The sequence below is a fragment of the Caretta caretta genome, chromosome 1 (genome assembly GCF_965140235.1).
Source record: "Caretta caretta isolate rCarCar2 chromosome 1, rCarCar1.hap1, whole genome shotgun sequence".
Taxonomy (NCBI): Eukaryota; Metazoa; Chordata; order Testudines; family Cheloniidae; genus Caretta; species Caretta caretta.
In genome coordinates, this window is record NC_134206.1 from 201642685 (window position 1) to 201669202 (window position 26518).

The 26518-nt window shown below is 48.2% G+C and overlaps 1 protein-coding gene across 8 annotated transcripts in view; it reads left to right on the forward strand.

The window, feature by feature from the left end:
• The window catches only part of BOC (BOC cell adhesion associated, oncogene regulated), an 80953-nt gene extending 55227 nt beyond the window's left edge, over positions 1–25726 (forward strand). For 5 of the 8 annotated variants that reach the window (XM_048817783.2, XM_048817776.2, XM_048817792.2 and 2 more), the window contains 16 exons: positions 3917–4063; positions 4776–4919; positions 5450–5743; positions 7357–7629; positions 8257–8546; positions 13229–13397; positions 14525–14635; positions 16004–16210; positions 16790–16971; positions 18239–18344; positions 18673–18795; positions 20331–20552; positions 20910–21118; positions 21819–21892; positions 23136–23329; positions 25036–25726. In XM_048817783.2, the coding sequence (XP_048673740.2) occupies positions 3917–4063; positions 4776–4919; positions 5450–5743; positions 7357–7629; positions 8257–8546; positions 13229–13397; positions 14525–14635; positions 16004–16210; positions 16790–16971; positions 18239–18344; positions 18673–18795; positions 20331–20552; positions 20910–21118; positions 21819–21892; positions 23136–23329; positions 25036–25220 (2930 nt within the window). In that variant the 3' untranslated portion in view covers positions 25221–25726. The remainder of the gene's footprint in view (positions 1–3916; positions 4064–4775; positions 4920–5449; positions 5744–7356; positions 7630–8256; positions 8547–13228; positions 13398–14524; positions 14636–16003; positions 16211–16789; positions 16972–18238; positions 18345–18672; positions 18796–20330; positions 20553–20909; positions 21119–21818; positions 21893–23135; positions 23330–25035) is intronic. The other 3 variants (XM_048817747.2, XM_048817756.2, XM_048817765.2) reach the window with 3 other exon arrangements.
• The last annotated feature ends 792 nt before the right edge of the window (positions 25727–26518 follow it).

Below are 26518 nucleotides of genomic sequence, written 5' to 3' on the forward strand. Positions count from 1 at the left end.
CGATCCACGAGCTCTTCTGATCCCTGCTCTCTGAGCTGCCTGAGGCTGTGCGGGCCTTGGATTTGTATTGGTTCCAAGGAAGAAAATAATTGTGTTTGTGATAATGGCACACTGCTGCGCAAAGTCGTGGTGGTGTAGGTCATACTGTGTTGCTGTTACATTATGCTTTGAAGAGGCAATGTGGTCTCGTTTCAATGCAGTGTCATGCCACTCTGAAGAAGTGTCAATGCGAGGTCATGCTATGGAAGATGCAACTTTAAGTATTGTTGCAATGTCATAGCATATTGCTGCAAGGTGCTGAAGATGCAGGGTCCTCAAAACACAGTGCCACTACCTACTTGATGTAGTGTCCCAATGCAAAGACGTAGCATCACCCCACAGCAGGTACTGCAACCAAATTCCTGAAATAAATGTTCATCTCTTTAACATTCCTGTGAGCTGGGCTTGCAGGACTCAGGAAACACTTGCAAACATTTGCTAGAAGAGCCATGTTCCAGTTTACTTGCAGTTGGTCAAAGCATGGGTTGATTTCATCCACACTGTCTGGTCAAACTGTTACCAGGAACCAGGGTAGCTAGCACTTTGTTTAAAGCACTTTCAAACAGGTTGGTTCCCAAACTTGGTTTAAGGGCTATAGTAGATGCATCTCCCTGCCCTATAAGTGAGTTGAGATGCACTGGCTCTCAATGCTACTATGCTGTAGTGCACATATAGGCTTACAGGAGCATCTGCACTAGGAATGGGTTTGGAAATAGGTCTCCTCGGTTTATTTTTGTTTTATCTTCTAGTCTTTGATGTTGTGGGTTTGGCAATCCTGCCACTACCAGTCTGGGACTGGAATTGTCTTAGACTCAGCTGCATTGCTGCTCTCAGCTTCTGAGTGGCTGGCATAGACCTGAAGCGTTACCTGACTCAGGCCATTTCACCTTGCTATCTGCTCTGAGTCTTCTGAGTAGTATTAAAAAAGAGAGAGAGAGATATTTTCCTGCTTTCCATCCCCACCCCCAATAGGAGCAACGTGTAGATGGTTCATACTGAGTTCATCTGAGTCCTAAAGTCTTGTTACAGAGACATTTCCATGGTGAGGCAATGGCCTAGCTGGTGTGTCTCTGAGGTCACTGAGCTTTTTCAGGAAGGGTCAGCTGTGCAGGGTGGTGGAGGAGCAGGTTCTGATGAGAAGGGGTCAGTCAGCTCATAAAGACTAGCAGACAGTCATTGCAATGTTTCCATTATGGCCTCTAACTCTTTGCCTCATGTGGAGCTGGTTGAGAAGTGCAGCTGGAAGAACATAGACAGCAGGGGAGAAGGAAGGTGGAGAACTGTACTGGCGGGGGGGGGGGGGGGGGGTGAATAGCTCTGTCAAAACATTCTCTCCTAATGGATTTCTCAAATGTACCAGCAGGCAGGTGTCACGTCAAATGCCTTCCCTTTTGAAACCTGATCTATTCCTCTTGGTCTGGTACTCTCATTCTCTCTTAAAGGCATCCTCTGTTGGGTTTTTTTAGCCCTCAGGAATGTGGTGTATGTTCAGGGCATGGTGTGGGTAACTGGTTCAGCAGACAAAGGAACTTGGCCAAAGTCCAGTTCTTAGCCAATCTTGAGAGCCTTTCTTCCTCTCCGGTATCTTTAAAACTGATTTTAATTTTTATGTGAATAGTTGCATGTAGAGACCAATTTCATTCTGTTTTTTCTGTGACCCCCCCATCCCCTCCAACATCTCCCCAAACAAACTGGGGATGGGGAACCTTAGGACACAATAACAATCTAGTGGTAAGCCAGCCTGTGGCTGTCAAGCATTTGACTCGAGCAAGAATTCCCTGCGCGGAGATACTTAGTATTCAGGCAATGGAAGAGTTTGAAGTGGTGGTTGTGGTCACAAAAGTGGACTCTGAAAATGACTTTTTCCTTCCTGTTCCAAATTAATTCTTCTCCATTTGCTTCCAGATCAAATCTTTCAAGTCTGCGAGTTGAAATGAGATCTTTTTTCCCCCTCTACGCCCAAAGTTTGCCTTCTAAATCTCTTGAATCTATCTATCTACTACTGTGCTCTCATCTGTCTAAACCAGTGGTTCTCAATCAGGGGTACGTAGAGATCTTCCAAGGGGGTACATCCACTCATCCAGATATTTGCCTAGTTTTACAACAGGCTACATAAAAAGTTCTAGCAAAGTCAGTATAAACTAAAATTTAATACAGACAATGACTTGTTTACACTGTTCTATATACTATACACTGAAATGTGAGTACAATATTTATATTCCAATTGATTTATAACTATATGGTAAAAATGAGAACATAAGCAATTTCTCAGTAACAGTGTGCTGTGATGCTTTTGTATTTTTATGTCTGATTTTGTAAGCAAGTAGTTTTTAAGTGAGGTGAAACTTGGGGGTACGCAAGACAAATCAGACTCCTGAAAGGGACACAGTAGTCTGGAAAGGCTGAGAGTCACTGGTCTAATCCATCTGTTTGGGATGTATAGCATGAGCATGAATATATAGCATTCATCACCATACTATCCAGGGGCTGAATAGTTAGTTTAGATCCACAAAGCATTGTCCATCGTAACCTTCACACTTGATCCTGCTCTTTGCCTTTCCCTGGCATCAGCTAAGAAAGCTCTGCCCAATCCCACCCCCGATTTGGTGCACAGCAGCTGTCCAGAGATGGCAATGTCACTGAGGACATGTGAGATGAGAGAGAACCCAGAACCCAACTTGAGTCTTTCACAGTTGTACAATTCTTCCCTCAGATGCACCCCAGCAAGTTCCTAGTGAAGTCAGTAGGAGCAGTGAATGCATAATTAGAGGTAGAACTGAATCCAGAGGAGGAAGATCTGGGCAGCAAATATTTTTACCCATTTCCAGCACCTTCCATCAGAGGATCTCAAAACACCTCACAGACATTAATGAATTAATCCTCACAGCCCCCAAATTTTCTAGTTCAAGACCATCCTCCCCACTTATGAGAAGGGGATGTCATTTTCTAATCAGGCGAAGTCAAAGGGTCATGATGTAATCCTCTCTTCTGTCTTACCTAGCCTTTGAACCCTGTCTGCACAGGCTCAGCTCACAATGTTTGTGGTAGCTTCTAGGCAGCACGGCTACAGTTATGTTTGAAATGGCACTTACCTTTCGAATCTCAATTTTCAGTTGCTCAGTAAGTTACCTTTTAGGGCTGGGATTTCTCATGTTCATACACAGCATTTTATTTGCAAAGTTTCTTGATTGAGCCCTTTTTGGAGCTAGTAGGTGATAGAAAGGAGCGGCATTCTGACACCAGCCCAGTTCCCCTCATCGCTGAGGGCACCTCTTCAGTACCATCCATTGCCAAGATGCACTGAACTGGGTCCTGACTCCAAACCTGAGGTGGTAAAGGTCAGACAACAGGAAGAGGATACTCTTCACACCACAAACAAGATCCAGAGCGTGACTAGCTTTGTGCATTCATAGAATATCAGAGTTGGAAGAGACCTCGGGAGGTCATCCAGTCCAGCCCTCTGCTCAGAGCAGCACCAATCCCCAGTTTTTGCCCCAGATCCCTAAATGGCTCCCTCAAGGATTGAGCTCACAACCCTGGGATTAGCAGGCCAATGCTCAAACCACTGAGCTATCCCTCCCAGCCAACCTAATCTGTATGGACATGGAAGACCTGCTCCATGGGGGTGTCAGGAAGCCGAATCAATATTTGTAAAGCTCTTTGAAGTCCTAAGGATAGGATAGAAGGGCCCAGTGTTAACTATATGCAGTCTTGTTCCCCATCTTTGGAATCTAGCTGAATTACAACTTTATGTACTGAATATACCTCAGGTTGTTGTTGTTTTTTGTTTGTTTGGTTGGTTTTATTTACTCCTTTCCATTAACTCCTGAATTTCCCACTCCAGTGCTAAGACTTACTGTTACTGTCCTCTTAACAGAGATCAAAGACTTCAAATTTGATGGCCAGCATGTGATTGAAGTGGATGAAGGGAACACAGCTGTGATTGCATGTGACCTGCCCGAAAGCCACCCCAAAGCCCAGGTGCGCTACAGTGTGAAACAGGAGTGGCTGGAGGCCTCCAGAGGTGAGCTGCATTCAGGGAGGGGTGGGTCCCTCTTCTCTCTTTGCTACCCAGTGCTTCTGTCCCACCGAGCTCTGTCACGTCTCCATATCCGCTGGCTCTGCCTTTACTCTTCCCTCTAGCTCTCCAGTTTTGCAGAGAATAAGCCCTCTCTGCCCACTGCCTGATGTATGTCTCCCCCACAGCTGCTCCTTTCTGAGCTGCTGCCTGGTCTCTGTGATGTCCCCAGGCAGCCGTGCCTGAGGGAGCCATGCTCAACAACAATTTGCAAAGAGAAAAAGGAGGGAGCATGAGTTGAATAAATCCTAAATTTAATTTTGTTAAAATGAATTATTCGCCCATGTGACTAGAGATGGGTTAGAACCAAAGCCCCGGCTCTGAACCCCTATGAACCCTTGGGAAGTTTTGAAATCCAGGTCTGAATGTTGCCACTTGAGCCCATCTGTACTTGTTACCATTTAACTTCACCAGAAGGTCCATTCATCTCCCTCCTCCCCAAATCAGTTCTCTCCTTATCCCGATTCTGAGACTGAATCAGCTTATTTCCAGGAGAACCCTGCCTGTGATGCTGATGTATCCAGCTCTCTTTCCCTCCTCTTTGCCCACCTTCTCTCTTTCCTTTGCCCAGGCATGTTTGGAACCTACTCCTGAGATGTTATCTGGCTGGTAGAATAGCTCCTCACAGAGAAAGGTCCTCTCTTCTTTTCCCTTACAGACAACTACCTGATCATGCCGTCTGGGAACCTTCAGATAGTCAATGCCAGCCAGGAGGATGAAGGAACGTACAAATGTGCTGCCTACAACCCCGTGACTCAGGAAGTGAAAACCTCCGTCTCCAGTGACAGACTCCGTGTGCGACGTAAGATGCCTCCCCTTAAACATTTTGGGTTCCTGCCCTCCAACCCATCCCCCTTTGCGTGTGCGACGTTATCTTTGGCACCTCTTGACTGTTGAGTGTTTACTTGTGCAGTCCCCGTGTTCTATTATTTTAGCTTTATGTACAGACTGCCAGTATTCGCTCCTGGAAAACTTCCCTTGCAGCAGATGGTGGGAGGCTGTAGTTTTCCCAGTAGAAGGTCGAACGGTCTGTTCTCTGTGCTGCACATGCATGCGCATGCGGCTGCCCTGTGGAATTGTTACACCCTCTGAAGAGCATGTAGACCTGGGAGCAAGGCTCTGAACTCCACCGCTTGACTGGGTCCTCTGCACATTGGTCCCATAAGAACTACCAAGTTTCTCAGCCTGTATGGTGTGTCCATCTGTCCTATTGTCTGGAGGAAGCAAGCATTCTTGGGGTGCCGCTGCCCCAGGTCAGTGCTCTGTACAAGGCACTGTTCCCATTTGTAGGAGCTGCAGTGTCTGATTCTTTTTCTTCTCCCACTTCACCAGGCTCCGCAGCAGAGGCGGCGCGGATAATCTATCCCCCGGAGGCTCAGACCATCATCGTCACCAAAGGTCAAAGCCTCATACTGGAATGTGTGGCTAGCGGGATCCCGCCTCCCCGGGTCACCTGGGCCAAGAACGGCTCCAGTATTTCTGGCTACAACAAGACCCGCTTCCTGCTCAGCAACCTACTGATCGACGCCACCAGCGAGGAAGACTCCGGCACCTACAGCTGCATGGCTGACAATGGGGTGGGCGAGGCTGGAGCCGTGTTCATATTCTATAACGTTCAGGTGTTTGGTGAGTACTGCTGCAGCTTTCCTCCCATCTCCCCAGACAGAGCCTGGCTCTAGCTTTCTCCTAGCACCTGTTTCAGGGAGAAATATCTGCCCCACCTCCATTATAATGTGAAGTGAACCCACACTCCTTGCTGGTGTCTTTAGCGCCAGTTTTAGCGTGAGGTGATGGATTTACCCCTGGGGACTCCATCGCCTGCCCCTTTCACCCACAGGTTCCACTGTGATTTATTTATTTAATTTAATTATTTATATTCTGTCTTAAGGTACTCTATAGCACCCATTAGCGTAGTATCTAGCGCTTCCCAGGTACATTTAAATCTGCATGGGAAGGGACCCTAGCAGACTTCAGAGTCCGTGGATAAGGAGGCTCCATCTGAGGGAAGAACGTTTAGGAAGAGAAGTCCCAGATAATTCCGCAAAGCATTTCCCCCTTCCGACAGGCATTGTTAGAGAGCTTATTCCTTCGCTCTCCCACTTCCCTGGTCCTTCTTGCATGAACAGAGAGCAACAATGTCCGAAGGTGCAAACAATTCGACGTTTATTGGGGTAAACTTCCAGCAAGCTTAAATCCAAGTTCCTTTTTCCTTATTTTCGAATCCCAACTTACTTCCTGCTTGCCCCTAATTTATATAGTAATATTCTTAGCTATACCTTAACCAATATTCTACTGAAATTTACCTAACCAATCCTAACATATTGTAACATGTTTAGCTAACCAATTATATCCCACCACCTTAATTAGTTTACACCCAGCAAAATTAATTATACAGCAGACAGAGACCATGCAAATAAACAATAGCAAAGTGGGAACTATAATGACAAAACAATACAGAAGTGAGGATTTCACAACTACATCTATAAAGACATAAGGGTTTCCCAGCTGTGTCTACTGATAAGTGAGTTCTTACCAGACAGAAAACTATCAAACTAAATTTCCTTTTACATCTTCTAGGCTCTTCCCTTTCTCTGGAGGTGATAGATCAGATCACCTTCCTAACAGCCCCATATTGACTAGTTTGGAATGTGAGGATGTGACCGTGCGCTTCCCAGCTTATGGCTGCCTCTGCTGCTTAGCCAAAGGCATTGGCCTAAGAACAGGGCCTCAGACTGTCACAGAGAGAGAAGGCCCTTACACAGGTTCTTTCTTGTATACCTCTGTTACTAGCTAAATGATAAACATATACCTAAATTCTTAAAGTATAGGCCTTTACAGACAGGCCTGAATATCTATATCCTAATAGGCATTAGCTGGGACTTGAACAGGTTTGGTTTGAGCCAGCTGTATTTCATCCAGGCACTGCTCTCCTGTAGGCATTGGGAACCCCTGTAGTGGCACTGGGGAAAAATGGGATACACAGCTGTGTGTCATTGACATACTATTGACACTGGACATGTGGCATCTCACCACCTCGCTGAGTGGTCTCCTGTGGAGACTGGAGAGGAGGGGTGACAGGGTGGATCCCTGGGGGACCCCATCAAGAAGGAGGACTTTTCTTGGTTGAGGCTTAGTTTTCCAACCCCTCTTTCTACTAGAAGCGAATGACCAGTCATGGTAGTGCTGTGCTCTCTGCTAGAGCTAAAGCAAGTTGTTGTTTCATGGTTTTTGCTTGACAGAACCTCCCGAGGTCACCATGGAGCTGTCCCAGCAGATCATCCCCTGGGGTCAGAGTGCAAAGTTCACCTGCGAGGTGCGAGGGAACCCCCAGCCCTCGGTCATGTGGCTGCGCAATGCCGTGCCTCTCTCTTCCAACCACCGGTTCCGGCTGTCCCGTAAGGCTCTGCGGGTGATGAGTGTGGGGCCTGAGGATGACGGGATATATCAGTGCGTGGCAGAGAATGAAGTTGGCAGTGCACAAGCCATGGTGCATCTGAGGACTGCCCAGCCTGGTGAGTCTTCAGTAGAGTTCACAAGTTACCTTTCCGCAGACATTGGTGCTTTAATTCAAGGGACTAACGTACAAATAAGTCACTGGAGTACGAAAGGGCTGATACCTCCTTTCTGTCCTGCTTGTGTTTCAGCTGTCCTGCTCTTCTAGCAGCTTACCTCCAAATTGCTAGGGCACTCCCAGCTGGCTCCTCACCCTAGGATCTCCATGTCTCCTGGCAGGAGCTGGCTATGTTACAACAAGTGCCACTTGTCTCCTTTGAGTTTTATCATCACAGGAAGGTGTGGGGCTCCACCGGGCCTGTCTGTGGTAAGAGGTGCTACAGAGCTATAGGAAGCTGCCCTCTCTGCAATCAGCCCCGGTGTCCATGTGCCCCATTGTTATTGTGGGAGAGATGGAGGGGTGTGTTATAGGTATATGTGATGGAGAACGTCGTTCAGACAGAGTGAAATGGATGCAGCAGCCTAATAGCTCTTGGGAAGCTTGGGTATGGTTCCTCTAAGGTTCATGGCACCAGGGCTAACAGGAGGATTGAGGTAGCTTCTTACTATCTCTGCATTTACTGGTGATATAAAATGGCATTTGTTCTGTCTGTCCCCACTCCCTCCACCCGCAATTCATATTTCAGGAACAACTATGAAGTCATGGCGAGACTCCAGGTCAGGCTCAGCTCAGTCCCCCACGCCGCCATCCAGCGACAAGGCTCTGAAGGAGAAAGCCATGCTGCAAAGGCCTAAGCCTACTGCGCTGGAAGCATCTCTCCAGTGCGTGACTAACAGAGGGCAGGTGTCTCCGGCCGAGGCTCCCATCATCCTCAGTTCTCCCAGGACGTCCAAGACGGACTGCTACGAGCTGGTGTGGAAACCGCGACACGACGGCAGGGCCCCCATCCTTTACTACACTGTGAAGCATCGGAAGGTACCACCATGCATGCTGCTTCCATGTTTCCATCACTGACGTTCTGTAGGTGAATTTGTGACTGCGCTGAGCAGTTACCTAACAGTACATTCCAAGTGCACCCACTCACCCCATGGGGACAGTCACTCACCCTTGCAATCAGATGTGCCTTATCTGCAACATTTGGTTTCTTCCTGCTTTTGTTGCTGGGATGTCCTAGGTTTCTGAAAATCCGTCTCTAGGGAAGAGCGCACATTGACTCGCTCTGTAATGTCCTGTGTCTGGGCCAAATCACCCAATGACAACCGACTGCAAAGCCAGAGAGCACTCCTCTGCCACTCCTTGGTGCTATGGTAACATAAACAATAAATAATAACTTAAAGGTACAGAATGCAGGCAACAAAATTACAGTTCCTTTTCATTTGCAAAACCCAACAATGGTAAATGCATCCACCCCACTAACTAAATGGTGCTATCCAACAAATAGCAAGGCTGGGACCTGATGTGGAGGATTGCTATGCTGACAGGTACGGTAGCTGTCCTAATAATCCTAAATCTTCAGGGAAAGTCCCAAACTACCTGTTTTTCTAGGCTTTCTCCTGAAAGCCAATACGTGACAAGTGAGCTGTTATTGCTCTGATAACTATCCTTGCCTTGTTTCAGGGATTAACCCCTTGTAACATCACAAAATGTCTTTGACCAAACAAAGCACTCCTGATGCTCCTCCTGGTGTGAATCCATTGCTGGGACTTTCAGACGGACAGGCCAGAGAAAAAATTCCACTGCTTGCAACCTGGAATGTTATTTTAACACATCAGATTATAAGTGTTAATTAATATTCAGAATGATGAACCTCAAATTTTCATCCTGAAACACAACTCCTGTTTAAAATGCAAATATACACGTTCCTTATGTTTGTGTGAGTTCAACTCTGGGCCATAGATTTCAATAGTGCCCGATAGTGGGCTAAGGTGCTTCATTTTTGGAGGGAGGTGTCAAAAACTGCAGAGCCCAAAATCCGGCAGCCACTTGGAAATGTTGGGATGCTGTCAAGATAAAAATTCTCCCCACTCCCCCCCCCTTTTTTTTAAATCAAAAAATTCTTTCCTAGTTTTAATAAGCTAGAATGTTGGGGGTGATTATTTTGTAATTTCCGGCTGCTATTCATTTACTCGTTGAATTTCCTTCATCGCAGACAGAAAACCAATATAGATTTCAGGTTCTAACACGCTCCAATTCTGATGTATTTGGAGGAATTCAGAATTTCAATTACATATATATTTAAAATGTGTCTATTTTCCCAGAAATGGTTAATTTCATGAAACCATTTCTAGTATAAGACTTTATAACCCCTGAGAACATCCTTGTGTTTTTTCCTAAACAAAGCTGAAATCTGGGGCTTGGGCTTTAACCATGTCTCTTTAAACAGCCATTTAAAATAAAGACGTGAGATGTCGACACAAGATCTAATAGAGAAAGGGGATAAAACCACTGGATCATTGAGTCTTTCCATCTGCAAGGGCACGATGCAGCCCCCAAACAGCATATCCTGGAATGAAACCAATTCTGCATGTGATCTTAGCTTGTGGGCTGCAGTTTGTTTTTTCAGTGCTTCACCTGGAAGGTCATTAGGGCAGAGAAGGCTGCCAGGGGTCACTGCAGTCTGCACTTACACATTTTCAGTGTAGTCCAAATTCTCAGTTGGAGACTCTTCCTTGTGCCTCTTAGGTCTCTACATAGGGGGTTTAGCCCCATTAACCCTTACTTTCCTGTCATTTCTGCGACTGCCAACCCAAAGGATGTTTAGAACTGGGTTTTATAACGATCCAGATTTAATTAAAACTAATATGAATAGAAATATTTGTGTGTATGTGGTGGTGGGTGGGAGGAGTTATTTCAATTTTAAAAAATTGTGTATATGAGAGAGAGAGAGAGAGAGCACAAGATCTACTATGTTGGAAATCCGTATACGTCAGAGCGGCACTAACCTAGGATCTGATTCTCAGTCATTCTGAATACTCGCAGTTCCCATTGACTTCAACTGGAATGGTGTGTGCTGAGTGCCTTTGAAATCAGGCCCCTTATGGTATGAGAGTGAAACTAACCAGTCAGCTGAAGGAAGTGCAAAAAAGTAAATAAACAGCACAAATTGTGAAAAGCAAATAAGATTGTAAAGATTCTTTCTGTTGTGCTAACTTCAACTGCTATTAATGATCTAGAGACTGTTACCAACAGTATGCGATTTATATCCACCCACGTTTACCCACTCTATAGACAGGGGAGCAACTACTCTACTGTTCTACAGCTTAAGGGAAGTCAGCTCCTACCCCATCATTTATCTCTGTTTTTTATATTCTTCTTTACTCCCCTTCTCTCCCCCCAGCTCCTGCTTTCTTGAATGTAACAGTCCTGAGGAACCTCTCCCTGGCCTCACAATCCCACAGACTTTGTAATAAAAATAAAACAGGGTAGACGTTAATCCGTCAGTGTCAAACACTCAGAGGAGATAAATCACATTGCAGAGGCTTGGCATTTCCGTTTCATCACGTTGCCTGCACTGCCGCTGCTCCTCTCTATACAGCGTCACTGAAGTGTCCCACCTGCTTGCCTGCACAATATTATCCTTGCAGTTGCAGGTTCCCCTCTTTTGGTTGGGAGAAAGGAAAAGAGAAAGGCCCCATTCTCTCTCACACCCACTCACTCATATGCGGCATCTAGACCTGGCTGTTCAATTACACTGAAAGATGAAGCTGTGCTAAAAAACCCTTTGGAGGCCATGACCATATGCTGCATATTCCATGAAGAACGCTATGTTGAACGAAATTAAGGTTGCATGGTTAAGTTCTCAAAAGTCAGGAAATACCAGAGATCAGGCCACAACCTTAACTCTGCCCCCTTGTTCCTACATGTCTCCGTTCAGTGTTAAACTAGAGGGTCACATAAACTCATGTAATGCAATATAGCTTTAAATAGCACTGACTCTCTTTGCCATGTTCTAGGCAGTGAGAGAATGTCTCTCCTTAGCCATTGGCTGCGTGTTTCCAAGAAGCCTAAGGGAGTTAGGCACCCAACTCCCATTGAATTTCATTTGACAAAGCCGAGCCTTAAAATCTCCTTGTGCAGACAGTTTTGTTTTGTATCACTGGAGCTGACCCAGCTCTCTGATGTTCTCTTCCTTGTTGGTGCATCAGAGAGGCCATCAGCTAGAGTGTATGCAGCACTGGGTGGTGGATTTAAAATCCCACTTCTCCTGCTGAGGGTATTGCACTGAATAACACCGAGTCCTTGTTAATGGGCACTCCATTCCTGCACTAGCAGGACAGGTGATTTTAAGGGTCCAGGACTGTAATTGTTACTTATGTGCTGAGCTAGCAGGGGGCACTCAGCATTTCACACACTGTGAGGGGAAATTATTGCATGGTATTCGATTTCCCCTGAATTTCTTGATGACTGAGTAACAGATGTAAAGAGCTACACCCTGATATTTGGTATCTGAAGGCTGATGGCCATGGGGTAATGGCTTGTTGACACTAAACAGAATGGATTGCGACCTGCAAACAGATAGCTATGCACTCTAGCATGCAGGGGCTGATCAGCCAAAAAGAAAATCTAGGCAACTCGCACAGCAGGAAATAGATGATTGTGGGTAAAATCCTATTTTGAAAAGTGATGTAGGCACTTAGGAGCCTAAATCTCAGAGAAAGTAAATGGGACCTAGGCTCCTAATTCACTTAGGCACTTTTGGAAATTATATCCTTTGTGTTTCAGTGGGAGCCTTCCCACAGCAAATATAAATGGCACTGGTTATGTTTGTCCAGACACACAGAGCAACTGGACCCTTTACATCAGAATGACCGTTGTTTTATCTTAAGTGAAACATCAAAAGGAGAAAGAACAAAAGTGAAGTCACCATGAGAGAGCACAGTGTGTGTGTGCGCACGCACAGGTGCGGTCTGACAGCCTGCTGAATTGAACACAAAATGGTAGACAGAAGAGTCCTTGGAGATTTAAACATGCAGTACTTGGGAGAGAAATGCATAACCATTACACAGCTAAATACCCTGCACTATCTATTAAGGTGGGGTGAGACTAGAGCAGTGGTTCCCAACCAGGGGGATGTGTACCCCGGGGCGTACACAGAGGTCTTCCAGGAGGTACATCAGCTCATCTAGATATGTGCCTGGTTTTACAACAGGCTACCTAAAAAGCACTAGTGAAGTCAGTACCAACTCAAATTTCATACAGACAAAATGAGGAAGTAAGCAATTTCTCAGTAACAGTGTTGTGATACTTTTGTATTTTTAAGCAAGTAGTTTTTGAGTGAGGTGAAACTTGGGGGTATGCAAGACAAATCAGATTCCTGAAAGGGGTACAGTAGTCTGGAAAGGTTGAGATCTGCTGGACTAGAGGGTGGATAAGCTGTAGTAGGGTCAGAAGAGCATCCCGAGACTTGGAGGCTTATCCTAGACATATCTGAACCTCTGGGCTTTGCAAAATTGGGCTGGAAAATTGCACTCCTTTGCAGGAAGCCAAACAATGGCTGGGAGAGTCAAGTGAGACAAACTTTTTCAAACTTTCCATGCTTCATTGCAAGTTTTAGCCAAAAGTTCAAGTTCATCCTAAAAGTAAACCAAAGCCAGCACCCTTCTACCCCTCCCCCCCGGCCAGGCCAGTGATCTCTGTGCTTGTTATTTGTTCTTCAGCAGATTATGAACTCTTCAGCCAACTGGACGGTCAGAGACATCCCTGCGACTCAGCACCGCCTGACCCTGACCAGGCTGGATCCTGGCAGCTTGTATGAAGTGGAGATGGCAGCTTATAACTGTGCAGGGGAGGGACAGACAGCCATGGTGACCTTCAGGACTGGTAAAGGTCAAATCTTTCCCTAGATGCTTTGGTTTAACTCCCTGCGGTCCCATCTCCCAGCCCTTGATGGCAGGCACCATTCTGGAGTTAGCCTCTCTACCTTGTACCCTGCAGGTGACTTTTAGCCATGTGCTGTGTTTTGGTTCAGTGCCTGTCAGGTGGAAAGGCAGCTGCCCCCACGTTCAGAGTCGCCGCCCCTTAGAGGAGAAAATAAGCAGGGTGGTAGACAGGGTGCTGACAGCACAGGACGGGCAGAATCAGGATTCCTGGGTTCCATTCCTGCTGCTGCCAGTCACTGGCTGGGTGACCTCAGCAAAGGTCTCTGTGGCCCAGGTAGGCATCTCTCTACCAATGGTTACCAACTTCTCAGGTTCAGCTAGTGGGGGAAATGGTGATGGATTTTTCAGGAAGAATTTAGAAATGTTTTTAAAAGGCAAAAAATGTTGCTGAACATTTGTAGAGAGTCACTTGGGCTTCACAACACCTCTGGGCTTAGAGCCTGTTCATCAATGCTTAAGGCCCTACTTCATTTGCGATATTGCGGAAATTACGGGTCCCGTAATATTAGGCTTCCACTGCAGTTTTGATTGTGATTAGCTTACTTTGCACAGTCCACAATTTTGCATACATTTTGAGGTTTGTAACGCACACACGTTTCCCCACTAGTACTGTAGAACCCCATTTATTCGAGCTGATAGCGGCTGGGGCTCAGGCTGTCAGCCCCGCACGTTAATGTCTGTAATATAGTTGCAGCAAAATGTCTGGTTATAAAAAAAAAATAAAATAAAATTAGCAGGCATAACATCATAATTGAGTGTTTATACTGTTCCAGCAAATTTATCTTCAACAAATAGGTCTTTTCTAGCTTTTCCAAGTTACCGCAATTCATGAAGGTCCATTATCACTTTTCTGCGATTTTTCCATGCCTTGCCTTGCAACTCAGCCGCAATTATTTGACAATCATCCCTCAATACAAGTAGAACCTTATCAATGCTGTGAAATCCTTAGGTTCTGTAAGTGCAAAGTGCTACTATTCCCATGCAGTGGCTGCGAATTTCCAATGGGAAATAAACACCAGTGGATAACCGTCCATCACGCCTCATCTTCTCTGACATCATTTCTCTCTTGGCTAGGCCGACGACCAAAACCCGACATTGTCGCCAGTAAAGAGCAGCAGATCCAAAGGGACGACCCAGGTGCTAGCACTCAGAGCAGCAACCCATTGGACAACAGCCGCCTCTCCCGTAAGGCCCTGCCTGAGTGGGGAGGGGGGAGTGCTATGTGTGTTGTGGGGATCTAAGGCCAGGCTGCATCGGGATCAGTCAGTCCCTGGGTAACACTAAGCTTAGTTTATGGGGTTTTTTTTGCTCATGACTAGTCGAGCACAAAGCATGTGTGTCACCCGCAGAACTGCACACTTGTTCCCTTTCCCCATCCCCAAGGAGACCATCGGACATCTACCCTGCTCTTCAGCTGAATTTCATGCTGGTGAAGGGTGCAGTATTCCCAGCCAGGGAGACTGCAAGCCACAGAACCAGTGCAACATGGTGAAGGGATCACATACATTTCCCACACTGCCCTGGAGAGACCCCTTCCAAGGACGAGCTGGGAGTACCGGCTTTGTAGCCTGTGAGGTTCTTGGCCTCTCAACTGAGCCTGCTAACAGGGGGGTGTTTAGTGCCAACTCTAGGGATGGTTTTGTGCAGGGCTGGGCCTTGGCATTTTGTTGCAGATGGGAAACATCAATATGAACCCAGCCCAGCTAGTCCTGTTCGTCATGTCCCATCCCATGTTTGACATGGGTATTGTTTATTGGGGCCGTTACCCTTCCTATGAAGTTCTCTCTTAATTGCCTGTTTTCCCCTTTGTATTCATTCTTCTTCTCGTTCCCCTTCCTTCACTCCTGTTCTCTTTCCATGTCCTGCATATCCGCCCATCTTTTCCTCCGACTGTTTTGATGGTTTTCCCTCAAACTTTTTTTTCCATCATGTATAATTTTTCCATGTTTCTCTGTTGTCTCATTTCACTCTTTCCTCCCCCCCCCCTCAGTTGCTGTATCCGTCTCTACCATCTTTCTTATCACTCAGTGCCTCTGCATACCCCATCAATCAAACTCTCTTCTCTACCTCGATCCTGACACATGCGCACACACCCTTCTCCCCAACACATAGCCCGTTTCCCTCTCCAGACACACAGGTATACAAGACCTCTGCCCCACCTGGCCTACACACATTTGCTTGAGGCTGAGATGGTCCTTCTCCTGGGTGGGAGCCATTGGCTGAAAGGTGCTCTTTTCTGACATGAAAGAGAGAAGTTCTTAGCTGCGTTGCCAGGTTGAGTGTCCTCAAAGCCAGCTGAGCCCTTATCAGCGGCTTTGTTGGAAGTGGTGGAGCGGGGACATGAGGGAATTACAAGCAGAAGGTAGAAAGAGCTCACTGAGTTTTCAGGGAGCAGCAGGGACAGTAAAGAGGAGGGGGCGGGATTGGTAGCACAAGGATGAGGAAGAGCGAGGGGGTCAATCAAACCGGTACCTCTGATCCACCCTAAATTTGCTTTAGAGAAGGAGAGGCAGAGAGAGAGAGGCGTTTCATGTTCTACCCTGCTCTTCACAGCTCCCGAGGCACCAGACCGTCCTACCATCTCCACAGCATCGGAGACTTCTGTCTACGTGACCTGGATCCCCCGCGGGAATGGAGGGTTCCCCATCCAGTCTTTCCGAGTGGAGTACAAGAAACTGAAGAAGTTAGGAGACTGGGTGCTGGCCACCAGCGACATCCCCCCCTCTCGGCTCTCAGTGGAAATTACAGGCCTGGAGAAAGGTAGGAGATGTGCTCCTTTTCCCTGTCTTTCTGTGGGACATGACAAATTGTCCTGCTCCGATACGGTGGTTCCCATCTATTATGCCATGCTCTGTGCTGTGGCGTTTGAGCACCTTCAGTGACCTGGAGAAAGTCTTCCCAGTCCTTTCTTTGGACACGTGGGGAACTCTTCAAATGTTGCCCTGAATCCTGCTGCTGGCATGCAGAGATCGAAGGGGGTCTGGGCTTCTTTGAGATGGGAGAGGGATGGTCTTCTCCCAGCTGTTTCCTGTCAGAGTGGTGGAATTTCACAACTGTGGCCTGTGGACAATCCAGACAGCCTCCTGGGGAGAAAAAGTGGCCTTCGTCTGGGACACAATTGAACTCAGGCCATTAGTTTCTTTGATGTCAAGGGCTGGGAGCCCCTTCTTTGCAACATCTCTCCGTGCTATCCAGTAGGGTGGCGTGGGGCTGAGCTGACTGGAAGAGAGAGAGACAGACACAGCTTTCCTCTTTTAGGTGCCATGCTGGCTATTGGGCTTGCAGGAGGCACCAATCCTCTCTTAATGCCGTTGTTTCCAACCCATCTCTCCCATCTAGGCACCTCCTATAAGTTCCGCGTCCGGGCACTGAACATACTTGGGGAGAGCGACCCCAGCACTGCGTCTAAGCCGTACGTTGTGTCGGGATACAGTCACCGAGTGTACGAGCGCCCCGTCGCCGGGCCTTACATCACCTTCACCGATGCCATCAACGAGACCACCATCATGCTGAAGTGGATGGTGAGGGAGGGAATCTGTGTCTGCAGGGAGGGAGGGATGGGCACTGGTTGGGTGGCTTAGAAGGTAACATCTCAGGTAGCTATCGGATCTCACCAGCTACAGCAGGCTAGGCTTCCCCAGTAGTTGGGTGGGGAAACTCCAGTCATCTAGGAAGTCCTGCTGGTGATGCATTAGAGTACTCTCCTTCCTCGGTACCGGTACTGACACAGTAACCCACGTGGTGCTAGGGGATGTGCACCTAGACATGCGGTCTTCCGGGGGGATGTGATGCTGGGGCCATGACCATTTTGCTCAACAGATTCACGGAAGTGGGGTTGGTAAGCTTGCTTCCCTAGCCTAATTCCTGTTTGATTAATTAGTGCCTCCTTAAATTTCCCTGCAGTTTCAATGGGATACACTGTTCATCTTCACTTCCCGTGCTCATCTGTTGGGTGGCATTGCTGGGCTGCTAAACAGCCTCTATGCTCTGCCCCAGAGGTGGCTTCTTCTCAATTTTGGGTGGGATCCTTCAGGCTCATGGATGCTGTCGAAAGGGCCGTTATTTATTAATCGATACACACGAATTAACAAGGGCCGAGGATGGCATCCTCCTTTCCTACCTGCACAGATCTAAGGGCTTCCACTAGCCCAGGGTGAGCCACAGAGATGCTTTCTCCACTTCCCAGCCAGCATCTTCTGGCCACAAATCCCCATGGGGCCTCTGTGGCAGTGTTTCCACTGTTGGCTGCTTTTCCTTTAAACATGGAGATCATATTTGAAGGGCGCTGGATGAGGGCAAGGAAGGTGAGGTCTCACCCGGCTCTGTGATGAAATATCTTGGGGAAAGCCAGAAGGAGCTGATGGCTAGTGGCTGTGCTGTCAGCCAGTGGGGTGAGGAGGAGAGGTTGGTCGCTCTGTCTCTCTCTCCTGTATGTGGCATGTGACCACTGGATCATTACACGATGCAGCTTGTACAGGACATCTGAGCCTTAGTAGGGTAAAAACGAAGGTCATCAGATCTCATACATGGCCAGGCGCATCACTGTTGGGACTGGGGGTGTGTGTCTAGTGTTCCTGGCAAATCCGATGGCATCCCAGCTGTTACCCGAGCCCCAACGGAAGGGCAGCAGGTTGGGATATGATAGCGGGCTCTCTTAGGCCTCCTAGAGAAGCCCCTATCTAAGGGCAGCATGGGGAGATGGGAACATCCCTGCGGCTCCTCTCCAGCGAGAGGTGGTTTGATCAGCATGGACACCTCTAAACGTTGCCTTCCCCTTCATCTCTGCAGTACATCCCAGCCAGTAACAACAACACCCCCATCCATGGCTTTTACATCTACTACCGCCCCACTGACAGCGACAATGACAGTGACTACAAGAAGGACGTGGTGGAAGGTAAGAGGCGCAGTGCAACTGGCTCCAGCTGCTGCGTGCTGGGTGGTTTCTCCATTGAGAACATCTGTTAGCAAGAAGGAGCGGCTATTGCGATGCCTAGGAGCCATGTCTGCCCAGGCACAGCCCAGCTGAGGCTCTGTCCAGCACGACAAGGCGAGGTGGCGATGGGAAGCCTGTGTCCAGCACACCCCTTGCCCTTGCTGGAGTGCAGAGACAGGATTAGTGAATCCGAATTTGCCAGTGGCCTTTGGGCAAAGCCAGTGAGGCTTCGCTTGAGTTCTGGGGCAGGGAGCTAACGGAGCCGTGTGTTCATTCCCCCACCCCTCAGGGGACCGGTACTGGCACTCCATCAGCCACCTGCAGCCAGAGACCTCCTACGACATTAAGATGCAGTGCTTCAACGAGGGCGGCGAGAGCGAGTTCAGCAACGTGATGATCTGCGAAACCAAAGGTATCCGGCTCCTCTGGGCGGGTCAGCAGCCGCCTGCTGCCCCCTCGTTCTCTTTTCGCAAAGCATGGGGGTGATTCGAGGCCTGGCCCAGAGGAGCCAACAGTCTGGATTAAAGATGAGAGATGAGGGGCGGAAGTGAGGAAGGGCAGGGTTTGCAGGTGATGCCATCATGCTGGTATTAGGTCTGTGCACAGTTCAGTGGGTTCAGCCCTATTGAGCTGGGCACTATACACACATGCCAGGAAGAGACAGTCCCCACCCCTAGTCTGGGTTAACGGCGAGATGTAAGAGGTGAATGAAACCAACAAGCAGGGGCTTAGGGGGGCTAGGAAGCAGTCAGGAGAATAACAGCACGACTTCTGGTCAGAGCAAACTAACTCGCTTGGTGTGGGCCCTGTGGAGGAAGCCTTCAGCTTTCAGGAGGATTTTCATGAGCGGAGGTAGAAGCTCAAGAGAGCAGAGTAGCGAGAGGGGGCACCATGCACAGAGAAAACTGATCAATCAGGCAGCCGGGCTGGCACACAGTGAGAGGAAAGACTGGCTAAACGGAGAGGAGTTGTGTAGGGTGTGCAACGTGAGGACAAGAGGGTTGCACTTAGGTGCAGTGGAGAAAGCAGGGCCAATGGAGAGAGTCCAAGAGGTGGCTCTTGTGTGCCGTGTGTGGGGAAGCAGAATTTAGGGGCTCGTTTTGGAGGGGTTGGGGAGGGGCAATATGGGTGCCAGGGAGAAGGCAGTAGTGATGAAGCCGGATGATGATCAAGGCCTGGAAGAGATTTTGCTGTCAGGTTAGAGGAAAGGGGCTGGCCTTTTAAATGGGTGGTGTGCAGAAAATGGCAGGATTTGAATGCAGCTTGGATTTGAGAGGGAAGGAGCCAAAGATAATGCCCCGATTGTGGAGCCGAGTGCAGAGAGGCTGGTGATGGTGAGTGACACAGAACATGGGGAATGGAGAGGGTTCAGGGGGAAAGTCCAGCTTCACTGTTGGCTATATTAGCTTTGAGGTGCTGGTGAGACATCCAAGAGGAATTGTGAGACGAGACAGGCTGAGCTGCAGGATTGGATGGAGGGAAGCAGCTCAGGAGTGGAAAGGTAGCTGTGTGACTCATCTTCACACTTAGCAGTTGAAGCCATGTAAGCAGATGAGGTTGCTGAGGGAAAGGGTGTAGTGGGAGAAGAGAAGGAGACCAAGGCCTGAGCCCTGTGAGACCTCTCCGTAGAGCAGAAGAGTGATAATTACCTCTGCCTCCCTTAAAATTCTCCTGCGGCTCTTACTGGACACAGGAGTCCCCTTCGCTTCCTGTCCTGAGCTGCTGGGGTGATGGGAAATGGCTGCCCTGTTCTATCCCAGCAGCAGCTACATTTCCATGTAATATGATTATTATAACGATCAGTAAGGAAGGGCTCTACCCACCAAGCCACGTGGACCTAGAGAGCCGGTGGTTCTGTGAACCATACACAGTGTGTGCAGCCCCCCTTTAGCTGCCTGTTGTCTTGGGTGACATGTCCGCTTCTAACTCCCTGTCTTTCTGTTGCAGCTCGCAAGTCTCTTGGGCTGCCTGGGCGCCTTCCGCCCTCAACGGTGCCCCCACAGCAGCATCCAGCACTTAGTGGTGGGCACAGCGGGCTGGGGACTGGTGCCATGGTGGCCCGCTCCAGTGATCTGCCCTACCTGATCGTAGGGGTAGTGCTGGGCTCTATTGTCCTCATCATCGTGGCCTTCATCCCCTTATGTCTGTGGAGAGCCTGGTCCAAGCAGAGTAAGTGGCTTCACTCTGAAGAGGAAGGAGGGTGCTTGTTGGGTGCTGGCGTCCCGGTTAGAATAGTTGGGTGGGAAGATCCTGGCTATATTGGGGAACAAAGTCCCCGTGAAAGCTTATGCAGGTAGAGGCCCAAGCTTTCTCCCTTGTCCAGTTTGTCAAGCCAATAAAGAGTCTTGAATTTTGGAGTCCATCAGGCAGAGTCCCCCCTCCAGTGGAGGGCTTGGATCATTGTCCCACCTGGCAGGCATGTTAGCAGGTGGTACAGCCCACTGTACTGCTGGTTGTTTGATCCTTGCAAACAACCAGCAGTATTTCGTCTTCTCTCTCAGCTGCCTTCTTCTTCTCCCTCTTCAGAACAAACCATAGACCTGGGCTTCTCTGGAACGAGGCTGCTGGTGTCCTCCTGCCAGTACACCATGGTGCCCCTGCGAGGGGTCCCCACTCCTCGAGCCAACAGGCAGCCCTATGCCAACGGTGTGCACCTGAATGGCAGCTGCCCCTCAGGCGGGACAGGCTACCCGAGCACAAAGTCCCGAGACTACAGTCCAGATGAAGTTCAGCAGGTACCTTCTCCCCCTGTGTTAATAACCAGCATGTTGGGGGCTGGATGATGGGGGTGTTTCAGTCAAGCCCGGTCTGGCCCATTGGCTACTTGGGTTAGAACTTGCTCTTAGATTTCTGTCTCCAGTCACTCCCTCTCCAGAGCTGGGGTACAGGTTGGGGGAGCAGTTTGCCAGGCACAGTGCCCAGTTAAAGGAGGCAACATGGGCAGGTTGGGAAGTCCAGTTCTAGTTAACTTTGGATGGAAACACTAGGCCCCTGTGCCACGGATCCTGAGTCATGGGCAGAAGGGGAATAGGGAGGATCTTCATAGCTCCAGTGATTAGACAGAGGGGTCCCTTGAGAGGCCGGCTGGAGAAGTTAGCAAGAGATCCAGACTTCCTATCAATAAGAGTTCCTGGCCCAAACCTTGGCAGGGCATGCTGGGATTGTACAGGGGCTAAGTCATAGGAGACTCCAGCCCACCAGTGCTCTTACAGAAATGTCATTATCATCTGATGGTTCCATGCCCAGTGTGAAATGAGTTTGTTGGTGCTCAGTCCAGTTTGCAGCAACAATTCTACCCTCTCCCTTCGGGAGGCAGGTTCATCACTGGCTGCCTCCATTGCACTGGTTCTGGAGTCCAGACCAGCCTCCACCTCTTAAATCTGGCTTGGATTCTTGCTCTAAGATGCTTTTTCCTTTTTCTCCTTCCAACCACAGGATGAGACCAACACCTTACTGCAGGGGAGGGTGCTGCAAAATGGGACTGTCCAAGGACACTATCCAACCTCCAGGTAAGCTCTGGATCATGGGACTCCGATGAGGGTTGTGCAGACAGGATACGCAGACATGGGACTTAGCAATGGAAAAGAGCTAGTTAGGTCAACTTCTCTGACATGCAGGATCGTTCCCACAGCCTATCCTCCAGGCATCTCCCCAGTCTAGTTTTAAAGTCCCACCCTTCTCCCACCACCCTTCCCTTGGGAGACTAATCCACACCCTAAAACATCTCACTGCCTAGGATTTTTTCCAATCTAAATTTTCTCTCTCTGAATTCCATCTCATCCCTCCTAGAATGTGGAGTTGGCCGGGCCGCATTTTAGAGATGGCCAAGACCCACTTCTCCCCCTTTTTTGTGTCCGCATGGGGATGGAGACTCAGACAGGTTAACAGGATTAATGCTCACATCCACAGTGTTGATGAACTCCCTCAAAAGATGCCATCGGTCCAGTTCTAGCCTCACTGTAGCAATGCAGTTCACTGCTCAGATGTCAGATTATGGTTTCTATCATCCGTGCCACTACCTGTTCCTGCCATCTCCTCTCAACGCCCTTGTTGACCAGGCTATGAGCAGAGCAGCTTCGAAGACTCCAGGTTTTACATTAAAGTTAGAACTGGTTGCGAATGATTTTTTGAGGGAAAATTGCATGTCTGCAAAAATCAAAAATTTGCCCTTGTTTCTGGAATATTTTGATTTTGCATTAGAATTCTTTTTTGTCTCAATTGGTGATGAAATTTTTTTCAAAAATTTGCATTTTTTTGTGGGAGGGAAATTCAGTTTTTCCATCCAGCTCTAATAAACCCATTCCCCCACAAACACGCCCTGAAATAGAAGGACAGGCTGCACTTAATGTATCTGAAACCAGACGTGGGGCCTCCCAGCCCTTGAGCTCACTCTATTGTTTTGTGTTGTGTCTTTAGCCAGATGTTGGTTTATCAGATAAGGGTGTGTATCTCTGCCTAGTCTTCTTGATGTTCCATGGGCATCTCAATTCCCACCCCCTAACACACACACACATTCTTCCCCCATTTGGGAGTCCTCACTTTGTTATTGCATGAGGCTGATATTGTATTGAAACGCAGCCATATGGAAGGTGACATCCAATTCAGGTCCGCTGTCCACCGAAAGGGAATCCTCTCGTAGCCCCTTCAGTTGGCTGGAATGCACCAATCACCATGTCCCTCTAACAGACTTCTGGGAAGGAGTATTTAGAGATGGGTACAGACAGTACCAACCCGTATCTGTCTTTCTATCAGGCTCTCTGATGCTAGACCAGAAGACAGTTCCTTCCTCTGTAGCCTCCCAGATGACTCCACCAACCAGCTGCTCCAGCCGCATGATGATTGCTGCCATCTTCAAGAACAACTTGTTGGCCTATATCACCCAGTGACAGGAAGCAAGATGGGAGGCCCCAGCCTGGAAGCCCTGCGAGATCCCACATTCCACAGAGGTCAGTGGGCAGGAGAGCTCAGTTCTTGCTGCTGCTATACTTGTTTAGGTTGATCTTGGAAGAAAAGTATCAGTCTGGGAAGACTTTTCCAAGGCTCTTGGAGGGCAGCGCTGGAGGCTCTTGGAGGGCAGGGCTGGAGGCAAGTTATCATTTTTAATGCTCAGCACTGTTGTGCTAGAGCAGTCTTTGAATGTCACAAAGGTCATAAAAACGTAAGAACGGCCATACTGGGTCAGGCCAATGGTGCAGCTAGCCCAGTACCATGTCTTCTGACAGTGGCCAATGCCAGGTGCTTTGGAGGGAATGAACAGAACTGGGCAATTATCGCGTCATCCATCTTGTCATCCACTCCCAGCTTCTGCCAGCCAGAATCTTAGGGACACCCATTCATGGATGTAACCTTCACAAACTTATCTAAATCTTTTTTTGAACCCATTTATGGTTTTGGCCTTCTCAACATCCCCTGGCAACAAGTTCCACAGGTTGACTGTGCGTTGTGTGAAGTACCCCCTTTTGTTTATTTTTAACCCGATGCCTATTAATTTCATTGGGTGACCTAGTTTTTTGAGATCCCTTTGTAACTCTTTGCAAGTCTACTTTGGACTTAACTATCTTGAATAATTTTGTATCATCTGCAAATTTTGCCACCTCACTGGTTACCCCTTTTTCCAGATAATTTATGAATATGTTGAACAGCACTGGTCCCAGTACAGATCCCTGTGGGGGCATCACCATTTCGAAAACTGACCATTTATTCCTACCCTTTGTTTCCTGTCTTTTAACCAGTTACTGGTCCATGAGAGCACCTTCCCTCTTATCCCATGACAACTTACTTTGCTTAAGAGTCTTTGGTGAGGGACCTTGTCAAAGGCTTTCTGAAAAATCTAAGTAAACTGGATCACCCTCGTCCACACGTTTATTGACCCTCTCAAGAATTTTAGTAGATTGGTGAGGCAAATTGGTGAGCTGTGTTGACACTTTCCCCAACAAATCGTGTTCATCTATGTGTCTGATAACTCTGTTCTTTACTATAGTTTCAACTAATTTGCCTGCTACTAAAGTTAGGATTACTGGCCTGTAATTTCCAGGATCACACAGCAACGTGAGGGGGCCAGAATAGCAGGTAGAGACCACAAAACTGGCCCAGCATACTGGAGGATGGGGCATTTATTTGGTGGAATAGGGGTTCCTAGCACCCGCTGATTCTCATTGCTCTGAGACCTTACACCCAGGGAACCAACTGGTCTGCACCATGGCAGGTACCTAACCTGGCTGGAGATGTACCTGAGACATGTACTCGGCCGCTGCGGTGCCTTAACCCTTCCAGTGCTTGCACTTTCCAGGCTGTCAGTCAAACAAGTGCATGGGAAGACACACTTAAGTTCACAGTTCATGAAAGGTTAGAGTGATCCATTCTGAAGGGGGCTGATCCACTAAACAATTCTTCCTGGTGGGGGAAACAGGTCAGTCAGTGTCAGGTGCCCTAGGACACTGTTACTTTGGTACCTGCTGCCATGTCTCTCTATGACACAGCTACCCGCATAGCAACTGTGTTGAGAACCAAGCACCACACCACTTTCTCTTTGCCAATAGGATCCGTTGTTAGAAGGTGGTTTGGAGGTAGCAGCTCTCCTGGCACGTTCATGCACTGGTCAAAGCTTTGTTTTCTTTGGTTGTAATTGGTTCTTGCTCCCCTCTCTTCTCAGGTACCCCTTGCTGCCTTGGCCTGGTGCCAGTCGAAGAAGTAGAGAGGCTAGATTGCTGCCAGCTCAGAGGAGAATGGTGTCCCCAGAACCCAACCATCACTTGTTTGGGGCAGGACCCAAGGAGGCATCTGCGCAGCAGCCCTCCAAGGCACATGCCCTTTGAGACTCCTCCTCCTACCAGTTAAGGACAAAGTTGCCTTTGCAAAAGACTGTTGTTCTAAAGAGAGAGAGACTGGGTATTTATTTTTGTATAACAGCCTTATTTATATATTTATGCACTTGTAAATAGATGTATATGTGCCTTTTATAATGCTATTGAAACAGGAGGAGACAAGAAACTGGGGCATCTGCCAGCGATGGCATCGGGCTGTTTATCAGAACACAGCCTGGGAAAGACAGCCTTCTGCTCAACACAAGCACAAGAGACATCATAGGACATTGGGCCAAGCACAGCTGCGAAGAGGAGACTGGTCTAAGATTTTTTTTTTTGCAGCAGGGACTAGGTGAAAGATGAGAGTGCAGAAAAGAGGGTCCCTTTTTCTCTCCTGGCGACATGCCCCTCAGCATGGATCAAAATCATGTACAATACATATTGGCATCAACAACCCTTCACATACTCGCCATCTGTAGTAGCATATCTGCAAAGACAAACCCCTGCTTTAACAGCTAAAATAAAGGCTTTCGTCTTCTCTGTGGTCTGCTGTATGCTAAATATTCCTATGCTGAGCCCAGTCTCCTCCCTTGGCAAGAGCAGGGGAGGGGGGATGTTTTCCATGAGTTACTGCTTTACACAGGGCCTCCAGTTGGTTCCTCTAAATCCAGGAGTCAGCAGAAGAGGCGAGGCCCAGTCCGGCTCCAGGTGAAGCCCAGACAGAATGCCCATTGGGGGAACAAGGTCGGACCTTTGAATGAGCTGGAGAGGTGGGGGTTTTATCTCCATCTTTGTGAACAGAGCTGCACAGAAAAATGTGTCTTTTGTGCAGACTCTCCCTGTTTTCTTTTTCATTTTCCTTATTTCAAAAGTCTTTAGCATCTGTGTCCATAGGTAAAGGTGCCCCTTTGAATGGTAGCTGAAGGTGCTCGGCACCATCCAGGAGAGGGCCTATAGGCCACAAGCAGACAGTACAAGAAACACTAGCTGTATTGTGATGGGTGCAACTGCACTGCACCTGCCCAATTGGGATCTTTACTGTTCTTCATTTCTGCTTGCTGACTCCAACTGCTTTACGTTATTTAGGACTGAAGCATCCCATGCTCTGTTCTGTCGTGCTGTTGCTTTGCTTCCCCTCCAACATGAGAGTTGTTTGCACGTTTGATCCTGGTTCAATTTACACAAAACACCTCACAAAGAACAACCTGGAACAACCGCAAAAGGGGCAGAGAGCCCGAGAGGGTTGGTTGGTTTAGTTTAGTTGGTTCAAAAAGGGATCTGGACCACTAACGTCTAGGACTGGGCTACACCTGCCTTAGAATGAAACCTCAC